This window comes from Acomys minous (assembly GCF_964271855.1).
Source record: "Acomys minous genome assembly, chromosome: 5".
Lineage (NCBI taxonomy): Eukaryota > Metazoa > Chordata > Mammalia > Rodentia > Muridae > Acomys > Acomys minous.
Genome location: NC_140494.1, coordinates 93,023,666 through 93,039,147, shown reverse-complemented (window position 1 = coordinate 93,039,147; position 15,482 = coordinate 93,023,666). Strand labels below are relative to the sequence as shown.

Genomic DNA, 15,482 nt, shown 5'->3' with positions numbered 1-15,482 from the left:
AATTGCAATAGCTACTAAGGAACTTGATGGGAAAGTGGTATATACAGCATTGGTACCCTGGGCAGTTGGATGATTCACGGGCTGGGAATGTAGCTAGGTTGGTAGAGTGCTTGCCTAGTGTGTGGGAAGTCCTGGATTCAAGTCCCAGCCCCACTACACCAGCTACGGTGGAATGCATCTGTAACTACAGCCCTGTGTGATATGGAGGATCTGATCACTTTCAGCTAGATTGGAAGCCAGCCCAGGCCATATGAAAACCCCACGTGAATAAAATAAATTTTAAAACAAATAAAATGGTTCATATCCCAGGTGGGATGGAGTAGAATGACTTGAAATTTCATTAGGCTACTCAAAATAGTATATAGTTGAAAATGTTTTGCTGTTGTTGTTGTTGTTGTTTATGTAGTTTTTTAATTTTGTAATTTCAGATCGAAGTTGACCGTTGATTACAGAAACATCAGGAAGTGAAACCGGGGATAGGGTGGGACGGCTGTAAAGATAGCTCCACGGCTAAGAGCACTGTTGCTCTTCCAGAGGAGCTAGCAACTACACAGTAGCTTAGAACTATAACTCTAGTCTCAGAGTATCCAACATGCTCTTCTGGCCTCTGCGGGGCTCCAGACACGTGTGTGATACACAGACATAATCTGCAGACAAAACATCCATAAATGTGTATGTGGTGTGTGTGTGTGTTTGATAAATTTTTTTTAAAAAAGTTTTTATTTTTTGGGCGAGACGTGGTGGCATACACCTTTAATCCCAGCACTTGGGAGGCAGAGGCAGGCAGATCTTTGTGAGTTTGAGGACAGCCAAGACTACACAGGGAAACCCTGACTCAAAAAACAAAAACAAAAACAAGAATTATTTGACTGTTTTTATCAAATGATGGAGCATTTTCACCTAAGCGCTGACCAAGGCATGTGTACACATAACTCAATGGACTCTGATTTTGAAAGCCCAGTATGGAGGTGCACGGCTGTAATCCCAGCACTCACAGGGGCAGAGGCAGGCAGAGCTTTGTGAGTTCAAGGCCAGCTTGGTCTACAAAGTGAGTCCAGGACAGCCAAGGCTACACAAATAAAAGGTGACACACACACATACAGAGAGAGGGAGGGAGGGAGGGAGGGAGGGAGGGAGAGAGAGAGAGAGAGAGAGAGAGAGAGAGAGAGAGAGAGAGAGAGAGAGAACAAAACAAAACAACAAAACAAAAAAATACATGAAGCCCATGTGAGCCGTGAGCCAGGAGGTGATGGCGCACTGCAGAGGCAGAGGCAGAGGCAGAGGCAGGCGGATTTCTGAGTTCAAGGGCAGCCTGAGTCCAGGACAGCCAAGGCTACACAGAGGAACCCTGCCTCCAGGGGTTGGGTGGGTGGGTGGAGAATGAAAGCCCATGTGGCTGTGGACCAGGGAATAAGTTAGGCCAGAGCCACACATGCTGCACTGAAGGGGGAATGAGCCCTAAGCATGCTGATGAAGTGGACTGCGCAGAAGTCCGGATAGCCCGGGTGAGATGCATTTGCAGATAGGCTCTGAATGGGTTCCAGGCAAACATTTCAGTCATGGCCAGTCTCTCTGCTGTGGCAAATAGCCGAGGGAAGTAGCTTTGGAAGAGGAAAGGCTTACTTTTAGTTCACGGTTTCAGAACTTCTAGCCCAGTGGTCCTCAACCTTCCTAATGCTGCCACCCTTTAATGCAGTTCCTCAGGCGGTGACCACCAACCATAGTCATTTCGTTGCTACTTCATAACTACAATTTTGCTACTGTTACGAATTGCAACACAAAAATCTGATATGCGACCTCCAAAGGGGTTGAGCCCCCACAGATGGAGAACCACTGTTCAAGAGCTCTGGGCCTGTGGCTGTGTAATCCGAGGTGTGATTAAGGAAGCCTGTTCATCGGAAAATGGAAGACGGAGCTGGGCAAGAGTCCCAGGATCCCCTTCAGGGCCATTTCTCCAATGGCCTTAACTTGTACTATGCTGCACCTTCCAAAGGTCCAGCCCTCCTAATAGCACCACCACATCTTGGAAACACATCTCAGTGCAGGGGCCTTGGCGGGCATTTGCAATCCAAGCCAGGGGTCAATGCATCTGCATTCATACAGCTTTAGACTGGACTCTGGATTTCAAGTTGCTCCCTTCTATTGGGGGAATTGGTACCAACTGAATCCTTGACTAGACCAAATTCCTGGCTTACCTATACGTAGGTCACGGATATAGTGGGGCATCCCCAGAAGAGACCTTCCAGAGGGAGCAAAGTGAGGGTACAGGTGCGCAGGTAATCTGCTCTCTGAGAGTTGAGGAAGAAACACCTGATTTTGTGGGCAGCCATGGCATCCTGGCTGGTGTGCAGATTCTGGGTGTTGCATGAGGAATTGTACTGGGAAGAGCAGGAGGGCTTTCAATGCAGCTCTCAAGACGCCGCGTGACTCTCTTAGGCTCATTTAAGAAGCCCATCCCTGAAAAGTGAAACAAGACTAGTTGAGGTGTGGGGTGGGAAGGCAGGTGGGGGAGTATGTATGGGGAGGGATAGCTAACACCAAAGACTCCTGAAAAAGCCATGTGGAGACCTCATACTGTAAAACCATCCTAAGATACATAGTGTGTGTGTGTTTTTATTATATTATTTTTATTATTATTTTGGTTTTTTAAGACAGGGTTTCTCTTATAGCCCTGGCTATCCTGTACTCACTTTATAGACCAGGCTGGCATTAAACTCATGGAGATCCACCTGCATCTGCCTCCCAAGTGCTGGGATTCAAGGCATGTGCCATCATGTTTGGCTCTGTGTGTGTGTGTGTGTGTGTGTGTGTGTGTGTGTGTGTGTGTGTGTGGGTGTGGGTGATGTGTGTGCATTTTAAAGGAGTTACCCTATAACAGAAAAGCGATCCTCTCCTAGATACCATAGGCTACCAAATGAAAGACACGGTGCTAGTTTTGGTGACACATACCTTGAATCACAGCACTTGGGAGGCAGAGGCAGATGGAGCTCTGTGTTAGTTTGAGGCCAGCCTGGTCTACATAGTGAGCTTCAGGCCAACCAAGGCTACTTAGTGAGACCCTGTCTCAAAAACAAAATAAAGGTCAAGAGCCAGGTATAGGTTGCATATTTTCCAGTTGTTGGCCAATAGGGTTCTTCAGACCCCTCCAAACATTATTGGGTATGGCCGTCCTCTTGTTTACCTTCCAGAACTTGATGGTGAGACCCTATTTTTGAAGGTACTAAATACTTGCGTCATAGGACAATTGAGAAATCAAACCGGGGACTGACCTAGAAGCTTTATCCCTGTTGGCTTGCTTTCAAAGGTACTACCTATGTGCACCACTGGAGGAGAAGAGTAATCAACAGTTTCACCCAGATGTGCATCCTGTGAGCTACAAAAAGGAACGACCCGTATATGCCCACTGGTGCAATAGTGGCATGGTCCTGATGAGACTAACCAACTACTTTCTGATTTGGACTTAAGACCCACTCCATAAGATGAAATACCCGTCAGCGTTAGCAAGGTAGCTCACAGGCCCCGGAAGAGAACTACTACTGCTTCTACTGATTGCTAAAGGCACATCATATTAAGCCAGTGCCTAATGGCTTATTGCTCCACCCACAGATCATTGAATCTCCCGACTATCATCATAGAAGCTTCTTGTAAAGTAGGTGCTAATTAACATGGAGATGCACAACTGGTCATTATGTCCAGAATAAGAGACTTCAGAGTGCTCAGCTCTAAATGGGACGTCCATACCCTACATACAGAGACCCCCTCCCAAGGCTCTGGGGTCATTGTAGAAGATGGGGTGTGAAGATTGTAGGAGCCAGAGGCAGTGGATGGCTATTACAAAAACTGCTCTCTGGACACAACAGGGCAATTGCAAGTGTGAGTTCACAATAGTTGTGACAAGCGTGTACAAGTCCTCAAGATCAAACCAGTCAAGAATTGAGTATGGATGAGGGAGGTCATGAAGTTCCAGCCATAGCTGAGGAGTTGGCTGGCAGTGGATGGTACTTGGAGAATGAGACTCAGTTCTTTTCAAGGATGCAGCCCGAGCGTCTGCCCATGCTCAGTAGATGGCCCTACACCTGTGCACATATCGTCCGTGTTGCGTGGACTCTTCAGGCCCCAAAGCAATGCAACCAACTGACCATGTGCTGGAACAAGTCAAAAATAGTGTTCTTTGTAAGTTGATTGTGTCAGGTACTTTGTCTCAGTGCCAAAAAGCTGCTAAAGACCCTTGGAAGATAGAAAGGAATCAACCTTTAAAACAAGCTAATGAGGGGCTGGAAAGATAGCTCAGTGGTTAAGAGCACTGACTGCTCTTCCAGAGGACCTGGGTTCAGTTCCCAGCACCCACATGACGGCCCTCAATTGTCTGTGACTCCAGTCCCAGAGGGCTTGACACCCTCATAGACATACATGCAGGCAAAACAATGCACGTAAAAATAAAGTATTTTTAAAAACCAGGTTAATGAAGGAAAAGATGCACAGAGGTTTTCTTCCCGTCTTCCTGCCTTCCGCGTGTCACGGGGTAACGAAGCAGGTGTTATGAAGTCTTATTTTCTAAGTATTCTGACAAGGCAGTGAACGGAAGTGATGGGTTCAGTATTGCTGTTCCCACTACCTAGTGAGTTTAGAATTGAAGCATAGGGCTCACCCTAGGAGACCAGGGGCAACCAGGTAGGAGCCCCGTATGAAATAAAACCAAAACCAAAACCCACTCCCTGTAAAATCAATTCCCTCTGAAAAAGGAAGCAACCCTTCGGGCCTGCCAGATGGCTCATCAAGTGAGGGTGCTTGCAGCCAAGCCTGAGGGCCTGAATTTGGTCCCTCAAACCCACATGGTGGGAGGAAAGGATACATTTCAGTAGCTTGTCCTCTGCCCCTTAACACATGTGCCACTGAGGCAGAGCATGCTCACACGTGCACACAAAAATAAATAAACAAACATATAGGGACAGAACAAAAAGAAGCCTTTGGTGAGTTTCTGGACAGAATGGTTTTTAGGGAAAACCAAAGTCCCTGGGATCCCAGCCCATGAGTAGACTCCAGCCTGACATACAGACCATGAGCAAGATGCGACTGCAGCAGAGTCCGCACAGAAAGCAGCGGGGGACTGTCAGTAAACACACTGTAAAGGGAAGGCTAGAAAACCAACATGAAGGAGGGCCATTGTGGTGGTGCACACCTGCAATCCCAGTGCTTGGGACATGGGGTTGGGAGGAGGACGAATTTGATGACAGTCTGTCTAGAAATAATAATGAAAAATAATAAGACTCTATCTTCAAAAGATAAAAAGCCAGAAGTAGATGTTAGCACACAGATGTTCAGGTCCAGATTGCTAAACTAAGTGAGACCAAAGAAATAACCAGCAAAGTGGTACAACGGTTGGCTTCCCCTAATGGTGAGAGAAAAGATTACTTTGGGGACAGGTGTGTGGCTTGAGGGGCAGCTGATGACGTTCTACAGGTTCTCAGGCATGTGGCACATGTCTTTAATCCCATCATGCAAGAGGGAAAGGCAGGTGGGTCTCTGTGAGTTCCAAGGCAGCCTGGGCTACACAGTGAGACTGTCTCAAACAAACTAAAACTAGCCAACTCTATAGCTAGATCCCAGCCAGATTCTAACAAAGGAAAATAGGAAAGTTTTTTAAGCATCAGTATGCCACAGTTGGAAGATTCCATACCTGGGATGGACTGCACATACATGAAAAATGGTGCATAAGATTATACTCAGTTACACATATAAGGTATATATGAAAAGTAAAAGAAATCTGTGGTTAGAGTTTGGGTCCTGTCCTACAGATATGAACATATATATATATATATATATATATATATATATATATATATATATATATGTACATACACACATATATTATACATGCAGATATTTTCAAATCCCAGAGAATTCTGGGCCCAAGTATTTGAGATGAGGGAGAGAGGTGACCTGTATTCTCTCACGGCGCGGACCATCACAGGAGTGCTTCCTTACAATTGGCCAGTGGGGTGTAGACAATATCCATCTTATGCTGTCTTCTGCATTTCCACCACAGTTATTACTGAAAAGTTGGGTGATAGCAGAAGACTGGACAATGTCTATTGTCATTATTTTTACATGCTCACCTTTTAATAACTATGGCTCATCGCCTGTGCTGGGGAAGGGGAGGGGAGACAGATGCTAATCCCCGCCTTCGGGAGAGTGGTGTTTTTGAGAAGTGAGTGACCGGACGGACGCACTCTGTCTTTGACTGTGATCCCAGTAGATTAGAGTTGGGTTGAGGAATACAGCTCTGCTGGCGGTGCGCTCGCCTAGGATACAAGAGAAGCTGAGATTCCCAGCATCACCAACGAAGTGACGGGTTAGAGTGGAGCATTGGATGGAGGAAAGCCTTCCCGGAGCAATGTACGGTTTATGGAGGAGATGATGGTAGCTTGGGGGCGGGGGTGGGGTGGCAGAAGACAGAGCAGATAGATCGCGAGCCTGTCTGGACATAGAACTGTCAGCCTAGCAATTTGTGCGTTTGTTGTTTGCGCGTGGGTGGGATAAGGGAAGACAGAGGTGAGCGATGCTTCTAGAGTGGGCTGACCCAATAAAGACCGCTTACTGAGATGGCCGTCCAAAGCTACGCACGTGAGACAGTGCTCAGAAGTGCTACTCTGATGTAAGCAGAGCAGCTCTAGAGCCCATCTCGTTTCTAGAGTTTTCTCTCGTAGGGTAGGTGTCTTACCCAGGGAAGGCACTCATGTGGCCGTTCGAACACAATGCGTTCATTACAAATCCTGACCAAGAGAGACGTCAGCCAAGATCCTTCCTAGGGTTTACCGTGTGGGCTCAAGATTGAGTACACTCTGTGCATGGCACTTTAGCCCTATGCTAATTAAGTTCAATCCAGTTGGCTTAAGCCCCATAAAACTACAGTATGCTTTTGTTTCCAAACTATATTAAAAAAAAAAAAAGCTCAACCACAGCCTGAGGAAGAAGGGCTCCAAACATACACTGCTGTTTAGCTCCATGACCTGCCATTGCTCATTCCGTTTTGCAACAGCATTTTGAGAGTCCTTATGTAAGGGAGGAAAATAAAACTGTCCTATAATGTGTATGTGTGTATGCAGCAGTTTCAGGAAGGGGAGATTGGCTATGCTTGGGGAAAGTGTCACAGTTGCTGTGCGCTAGATGAAGTTGGGTCGCACCTGGAGTAGTCAAAGCGGTCGTAGCGAGCAGCGGGAGGGCTGGGGACAAATGGGGTGGTTTGTCAAAGCTATGAAGGGGACAAGCCGACTTAGCGTGGAGATACTTACACAGTTGGTGCTTAGAAAGTACAGTTCTAACATACAAAGCCACGTCCACAGGTAAACGCAACGTCAGTGCGTGGAGTAGATGCCCCTTCTTATGCCAGGAGCCGGGAAGACCTTCACCGGTGAGGGGTCCTTAACGGATGCATTCCGGCTTGTTCTGTTCCTACACCTCTTCACTGCGGCAGAGTTTTCCTCTTCCTTGAGGGAGTGGCCCTCAGACTTCCTGGTCCTACTGTCTTGGTGACTTTAAACTTGAGCCATGGCTCCACCTTCCCATAGGATCACCTTCTAAGTGACTTGCCCTAAGGACATGAGTGAGCAGGAAAAACCCTCAAAAGTTCCCAGGAACAGGAACTTGACCTTCTGGCCGGCCGACAGAGTGTTCTTGAGAAGTCCAGGAGAGATGGTGGAGCAACTTTGGACTAAGCTGGTCTGGGGTAGGGAGGGGCACGGTAGTGCGGTGAGGAAGGCATGTGGTAAAGGCTGGCTAATTTGGTTGTTTGTTAGCTTGGTACAGCAAGAGATGACAGGGACTGAAGATCCCCCCTCGTGTGTGTGTGTGTGTGTGTGTGTGTGTGTGTGTGTGTGGTATGTGTGTGTGTGTGGTGTGTGTGTGTGTGTGTGTGTGTGTGTGGTGTGTGTGTGTATGTGTGTGTATGTGTGTGTGTGTGGTGTGTATGTGTGTGTGGTGTGTGTGTGTGTGGTGTGTGTGTGTGTGTGTGTGGTGTGTGTGTGTGTGGTGTGTGTGTGTGTATGTGTGTATATGTGTGTGTGTGTGTGGTGTGTGTGTGTGTGTGGTGTGTATGTGTGTGTGGTGTGTGTGTGTGGTGTGTGTGTGTGTATGTGTGTGTATGTGTGTGTGTGTGTGTGGTGTGTATGTGTGTGTGGTGTGTGTGTGTGGTGTGTGTGTGTGTGTGTGTGTGTGTGTGGTGTGCGTGTGTGTATGTATGTGTGTGTGTATGTGTATGTGTGTGTGATGCTGAGTATCAAATGCATTAGCATTCATATGATATGTACTCTGTTGCTGAGCTACATCTTAGGTTCTGGGGTTTTAGACTGGTTGTTCTTATTGACATTTTAGAGATAAAAGTACTTAACATCATGTGCTTACTCATTCATTCATTCATTCATTCATTCATTCATTTTATTTATTTATTGAGACAGGGTTTCACTACGTAACCTGGCTGGCTTGGAGCTCACTATGTAGCCCTGTATATGCATACATACTTTATAACGGTTAAACCAGGCATGTTGAAGTTGTTAACTTGGCTTTGTCCTGTTGTAGGTCATGGCGATGTCATAGGCATGCATATAGGGGTGCGCATGACACAAGAAGGTGACTCTTTGCCTGGATTTGCAACAAGATTTGTGACACTGCCTTACAATCAAATGACCACCTGGATGCCTTTCACAGACAAGATGCACAGGCAGCTTTTTGAGATAAAGGATGAAACTGTAGGAATTTGGGAGAGAATATGAGTCATATCTTTCGCAACAGCAGAACAGGTTCTGTACCACGAGAACCTTCCCGTCTCGCTAACTTTCAGTCAGTCACTAAGTTGTTTTTAAGTTAAATTGTTTTATTTGAGCAAAGAAGACACTCGAACCCTGCCATTCTCACAAGTGAGGCTGCGACCACCTGCTGGTCCAGTGGAACTTGAACCAGAGAGTAGCAACACACGCTGGTAGATACTAATTAAACGGTTTTGTGCCAGTAGTAATCCAAAGCAGAGTTATTTTTCAGTATGTTCCATTTGGCTCCGGGATGCTTTGTACGTAGTATGGTGGCAGATTTAGTTTCCTGTGCATTAAGTTGCCATAACTTAGACTTGGAGGACTCTGGTCAGTGAGACACAGTAGTATGACCATAGAGGTACAGAACAACCCAGCCCTGGCTCGCAGTGGAAGCTGCCTGTCCATCAAGACTCAACAGGTCTATGCCAGTAGACACAGCCATCAACCCTTACTAGTCTAATATCACCTGAGTTGTCACATCACTTCTATCCAGATTACGTCACAAGAGGCTTGCTTACTGTGGCCGCTGATGGACTCGGACCCATACAGATTACACATGTTCAGAAGAGGGGATGGGTTCCGGCTGGAACCCAGCTCTTTGCTCGCTCTTGTGTCCCAGTATATAGGACAGTGTTTAGCGCACACTGTGAGCTCAGTAGTTTCCAGGAGCTGGCTAGACTTGGTTCGCTGTGCAAGACTGCAGAATGCCAGTGGAGAAATACCCAGGTAGCTGGGTGGTGGTGGCGCACGCCTTTAATCCCAGCACTCAGGAGGCAGAGGCACGAAGAGTGCTGTGAGTTCGAGGCTAGCCTGGTCTACAAAGCAAGTCTAGGACAGCCAAGGCTACACAGCCTTGTCTCGAAAAACCAAAAAAAGAAAAGAAAAGAAAAAAGAAATACCCAGGTGGTTGCTACAGGACCTTTGATGTCTGAGCTAGGACGGCAGGTTCCCTTATCGGAGGCGAGTTGTCAAGAAGGAAAGTGTAGGGGCCTGCAGGCTGACTAAGCCTGATGACTCGCCGTTTCCTAGAACCCATATTGTAGGAGAGACCCCACGCCTGCAAGCTGTTCTCTAACATAACAAAATCAAAGGAAGGGAAAATCAAAAAATCAAAAAGGGAGGAGGCTGATCAGCGAACGTTGGGGTCCATTTGTCTAGGGATCAGAAAGGATTGCAAAAGCACAGAAGAGGCGCTTTTCAAGAAAGGATCTGCAGTATCTGATGCTGCAAACAGTTGGAGGATGACTCTGGGGACCTGCTGTCACTTCTCTGGGCACAGTCAGTCAGTGGCCTCTGGCTCAGGAGGGACAATAACCGAGACACAGGCATCTGGCAAGATGGCTGCTTGTAGGGAAAGGTCCAGGGGAGAGAGATTAAAACTGCAGAAAGGGAGCGGGGCGCAGTGGCTCATGCCTGTAATTCCAGCACTCGGGAAGGCAGAGACAGGAAGATCTTTGGTCTACAAAACGGTCCAAGACAACCAAAGCTACGCAGAGAAACCCTGTCTTGAATAACCAAAACCAAAGCCAAAAAGAAAAAAAAAGTTCTATAAGGTAGTAGTGGAGAGATGGTCGGTATCAAAAGGCAGGGCTAAAGGGCTGTGCTCAGGGAGAAAAAGCCAGCAGTGATTTGGAGGAAGAAAGAGCCAGAAATTCTTGGTGCTCCTTATCGGGGGATTCTGGCGGGAAAGGAGGAGCTTCCTAGGGGGCATGGCGGAAGGCGGGACTAGCCGCAACAGGTGTGCGGGCACCGGTGCAGGCTGGCTGGCGGGGCGGGGCGACCCGGGAGGCCACACCCTGAAACTACCTGCGTGAGGAGGAAGGATGAGAACTGGAACCTCCGTTGCCGGCCGGGCGCTCTGGGCCTGCCCCGGAACTTGGCCCGAGCCTCCCTTCGCGCCCCGCGTCCCTTGTGTACCCAACGCCCCGCGGGCCATGGTAGTCGGCTGCCCGCAGGGACCACGCGTCTGAGACCAGCGATCGGGTCGCCAAGACCATGGGGAGCAATCGGGGCCGCAAGGCCGGAGGGGGCTCCAAAGACTTCAGCGCGGGACTCAAGTACAGCTCCAGGCTAGAGGTGGGCGAGGGCCGGGGACTCGGGGCCCAGCGTCCACAGTCGGGATCCGCGCGCGCCGTCACCTGCGCGGGGGCTCTCGGTTTCGCCTGGGCTTCGCTCTACGGCCCGTGGGTGGCCTGGGCTCGGGCGCACAGGTGGAATTTCCTGTTCGGTGGGTGCCTGGCCGCTGGTGGCAGGGCGGGGCTGGTCGGACCTCGGTCCCAGATCTGCCTCGCGCGGGCCACCTAGGAGGCGGGAAGCCCCAGGGCCCGGAGACATGGGGCGCTACTCCTGCCCTCTCGCTTCTCTCGCTGGCTTGAAAAGAGGACCTCCGTGGGGGGCCCCATTGCTCTGGGTTTTCTGTGCTCCGATGGGTGACCCGAGCTATGGCAAGGACATATTCGTGGAGATTTGTCCGTCCTGGGCCTCTACAGAAACTCGTTTTAGTCTTCCTGGTCGAAAGGCGCTTTGGATTGTTCGTAGGGGCAATCTTAAGCAGAGCTTTGTGCACACAGAGGGGTGGAGCTGAGGGCATGTTGGCCCCTGTTGTGGTAGGGGAGCCTGCGTCCTGAGCCTTCTGGAAGTTACTGAAGCGGGAGGCAGAAGCATGTAAAGTCTCTTAAGAGACCTCAAAAACTTAAGTGTACCGAGTGGCGGAGGGCGTTAGTCACCTTACTGAAGGACACACACAGGAGTGGGGGCGGGGGGAGGTGCGGCAAGGGGTCGGGGCAGTGCTCTGGTGGGACCAGCAGCCAAAGGCAGGTGAACGAGGCTTGTTGCTCGGGCAGAGGCAGTTTCCTGAAGCTTCTCCTCCGCCACCGTTTCATGCACTCTTTCTGCGGTGACCTGGAGAAGGGCAGATGTGGGGGTGTGCGAGCCTCCTGCCTCCACTTTTCTCCCTGTGTAGCCGGAGAAATGTGTTCCGGCATCTGCCACTGCTACCGTCTTCTCTTCCTTTCCTTAAATGAGGTGTTTGTGAGTCTTTAGTGATTGTCTGCTTGGGGCTCCTGCCTCCTCGTCAGGTAGCCTTGCTGTTTGGTGTTTGGTCTTCAGGACGATGTTTTCTTTCTCCCCTTTCATGTTTGCCCTTCCTGACTTCCCTTTCGAAGACAGTCACTGATACTGAAAGTGGGTCTTCTGGTGACTGAACTCGGTCTCCTCTCTACGTTACCTCTGTGGAGGGGCACAAAGTTCCTCCCCCATGGGAGCCAGGGTGGGGCTCACCTCTCTGGTCCCGGGGCTCCTGCTTGATTACTGTTCCCCAGGAACTCCACCTTGCTTTCCCCCTAGGTCTTCATCATCTATTCCTCACCCCTTGCCTGACTCCTACGGAACTTCTGCCGGTTTTCTCATGTGTAGCTCACTCAGTCTTTTTTTTTCCAGTTCGGTTGAACAAACCCTGTACCAGTGCTGGGCCAGGCACTCAGTGCCCAAAGGGAGGGCTCTCAGGGACCAATATTGATGTGACCGACTCCTTTAAGGAACTTAGTCTTTTGGGACATGTGGACATCCACAAAGTTTGACAAGAGGCAGTGTGTCCTCAAGCGAGGGAACCACAGCTCACTTTCACATCTCCAGGAAGTCTTCAAATCTATCTCCCACCCCAGGCTTGATTGCTCCTCCCTGACATCACTCAGGAATGCCTATTCACAATAGGGTCTGCAGATCTGCCTTGGCATATCTCTGACCAATCTGGATGGCTGCTGCCTCTTGGGTAGCTTCTGCCACAGTGGCTCTGGTCATGCTGTGTCTCAGGGGCACCACTACCTCAGCTTTGGGGTTGTTACTTGTCTGCCTTTTCCCCCCCAAGGCTGATTGTGCTGGTCCCTCATGACTCCCATGGAGGGTAGGCGTTACTTCGCTGTGTTGTTTTTCCTGTCATGTGTATCCTGGGACTGTGTGTGCCCTGCCCAGGTCTGTGCAGGTGAGCAGATACCAGCTTCAGTTATGGGCCACCATGAGAACTGAGAAGCCTGTTTGAGTGGCTAAGTCCTGGTCAGTGTTTGATGCTGGCTGTGAAGTTTCATATCTGTGTATGAACTATGCGTATATGACCAGTAATGATTTCCTCAGAGTGTCCCCTAACTAGAGAGACAGGTTGGGAACTTAGAGACTGTGGGTCAGAATCAGGTGTTTGGGAGCTAGGCCCTACAACGCTTGGGTATTTACAGTCAGCTGTTAATTGGTTAAACACTCACCCCTGTATTCGGTCACTCATTTGCATAACAGGTATTCACTAAGTACCCAATGACCAAACCCTTGCCAGGTATTGAGAAGCATCTAAGTCACCGTCCCTGACTTCAGGGCCACTGTGGGTAGTATGGACAAGCACAGAGTGGCCACGTAGAAGGACGTGTGTCTATCTCAGGACAGATGAGATGGGCCGCAGGCCAGTTCTGTGATGTGATGACTCGAGATGAGGGGCAAACATGGAACCAAGGGCCGTTGCTGTCTAGCCGGGTGACCTGAGATGTTATCCAATCCCGGCAAACCTCAGTTGTCCTAGCCATGAAATGGGAGGCCATGTGCGACCCAGGGGTGTCCCTAAGAGTCAGAGGAGTGCTTTGTATAGGATACCTTTTGTAAATCCACGGTGGTTTTCAGATCAGAGTTTCTGAGGTTAAAGGTCCTGAGACCAACGGGAGGATGCTACATTTGGGGGCAAATCAGGAGAATCTCTGCTTTAAGTGGGTTCCTGACTTTGCAGCAGTGCAGGGTGGCCTGGCTGAAAACAGGGCAGTGCTCCTCGGAGGGTGTGCTGGGGAACCACACCTGCAGCCATTTGCAGTGTAGCCTGTCTCCCTGAGCTGTCACTTTTCACTCCCCCTCTCTCCAGCTTCTATGAAATAAATCCTGTTTTTTGACAAAACAAAAAACAAAAAACAAAGACAAAAAAACCCCAAAAACAAACAAACAAAAAAAACCAAACGAAACGAGTGGCCTGCTCACCCCGTTTCCCTCAGATCTCACTCCTCTCTGCTAGGCAAACTGTACCTCTGGCGGCCGTTCTTTGTTCTCCAAGTACTGGGTGCTGGGTGAGGGGCACTGGGAGTCTGGGAGTGTTGTGGGGGGTGGGGGTGGGGGTGGGGGTGGGGAACAAGTGCTGGCAGAGGAAAGGAAGGCTGTTTTCCAGTGGGTATTTAGAGGACCCGCCCTTCACCCCTGCCCCAAGTCCTGCCATCCTCATTTAGGAGTCTGGCAAGCTGAGGCAGGGAGGAGACCTCTGGGTCGAGAGTCTCCTATGCTCGGTGGCTTTGCTTAGGAACATCCATGGCCGCAGAAGGAGAAGCAAGCTTGCTTCCTCCCTCGGTCTGGCCTCTGTGGACAGTGCCCGCCCCCCCCCCCCCCCCCCCCAGTGCTGCGGTCCCGCAGTTCCCTGGTGTCTGTCTGTTCTCTATTGTGTGGTTCCACCCAGGATGTTGGCTTTTCTGTCCTAAAGCACAAAGTGTGTTCTTGAAACGGGAGGGGGGACGGGACAGAGTGAGGGGCCTTAAAGATGTTATCAGGCTCTGTGTGGTGGCCACAAGGCTGGATCATGGGCAGCACTAGCTATTGCCAGGAGTTCTTGGAGCCTACACTATCCTCTCAGAGGTCACGGTGTCCCTCTGTATTCGTGTCCCTTAGGCAAGGGTTTATCCTCTCAGAGGTCACGGTGTCCCTCTGTATTTGTGTCCCTTAGGCAAGGGTTTATCCTCTCAGAGGTCACAGTGCCCCTCTGTATTCGTGTCCCTTAGGCAAGGGTTAGGCGTGATTGGATTCGTGGTAGGGAGACACTCTGAGAATCTTGTTGTCAGGTGGTCTGCTTGATGTGTAAGCATGGATTGTACAAGGTGACGTGGTGTGGCCTGCCACATACTGGGGCTGTGTGCAACATACTTTTGTATGTGGTGGTAAAAACCATCTTGTGGAGTGTAGCTATTCAGATACAATCCAAACACATCTTTCACGTGCTTCAGGTCACCTCTCGATTACTTATAGTATATAATACAATGTAAATAGCTGCTGTATAAGGGATAAAAAATGAGCCCGGCGGTGGTGGCGCACGCCTTTAATCTAGCACTTGGGAGGCAGAGGCAGGCGGATCGATGTAAGTTCAAGGCCAGCCTGGTCTACAAAGTTAGTCCAGGAAAGCCAAGGCTACACAGAGAAACCTTGTCTCAAAAAACCAAAAAAAAAAAAAAAAAAAGATAAAAAATGCCTGCACCTGTTCCCTGCAGAGCCAGGTTTTATTTATTTATTTTGGTTTTTTTGAGAAAGGATTTCTCTGTGTAGCCTTTATTTGTTTGTTTGTTTATTTTGGTTTTTTGAGACAGGATTTCTCTGTGTAGCCTTGGATGTCCTGGACTCGCTTTGTAGACCAGGCTGGCCTCGAACTCACAAGGATTCGCCTGCCTCTGCCTCCCGAGTGCTAGGATTAAAGGCACGCGCCACCATGCCCGGCTCAGAGCCAATTTTTAATTTAATTATTTATTAATTATGTCTGTTTGTTAGTAGTTGTTTGCAATGCTAAAGATTAGACCCAGGGCTTTGTGCACGTGTTGCTAAATCCTGCCTCAGAGCAATACTCAGCTTCTTGTCAGCAATTATCCGCCCCACTTCTCCCTGTGTAGCCCTGGATGTCCT

The 15,482-nt window shown here is 49.3% G+C and overlaps 1 protein-coding gene across 1 annotated transcript in view; it reads left to right on the top strand.

Annotated features, from left to right (window-relative positions):
* The first annotated feature begins 10,586 nt into the window (after positions 1 to 10,586).
* The window catches only part of ST14 (ST14 transmembrane serine protease matriptase), a 42,053-nt gene continuing 37,157 nt past the window's right edge, over positions 10,587 to 15,482 (top strand). Inside the window, exon 1 of the mRNA XM_084781325.1 lies at positions 10,587 to 10,880. Within this exon, the coding sequence (XP_084637451.1) occupies positions 10,800 to 10,880 (81 nt within the window). The 5' untranslated portion in view covers positions 10,587 to 10,799. The remainder of the gene's footprint in view (positions 10,881 to 15,482) is intronic.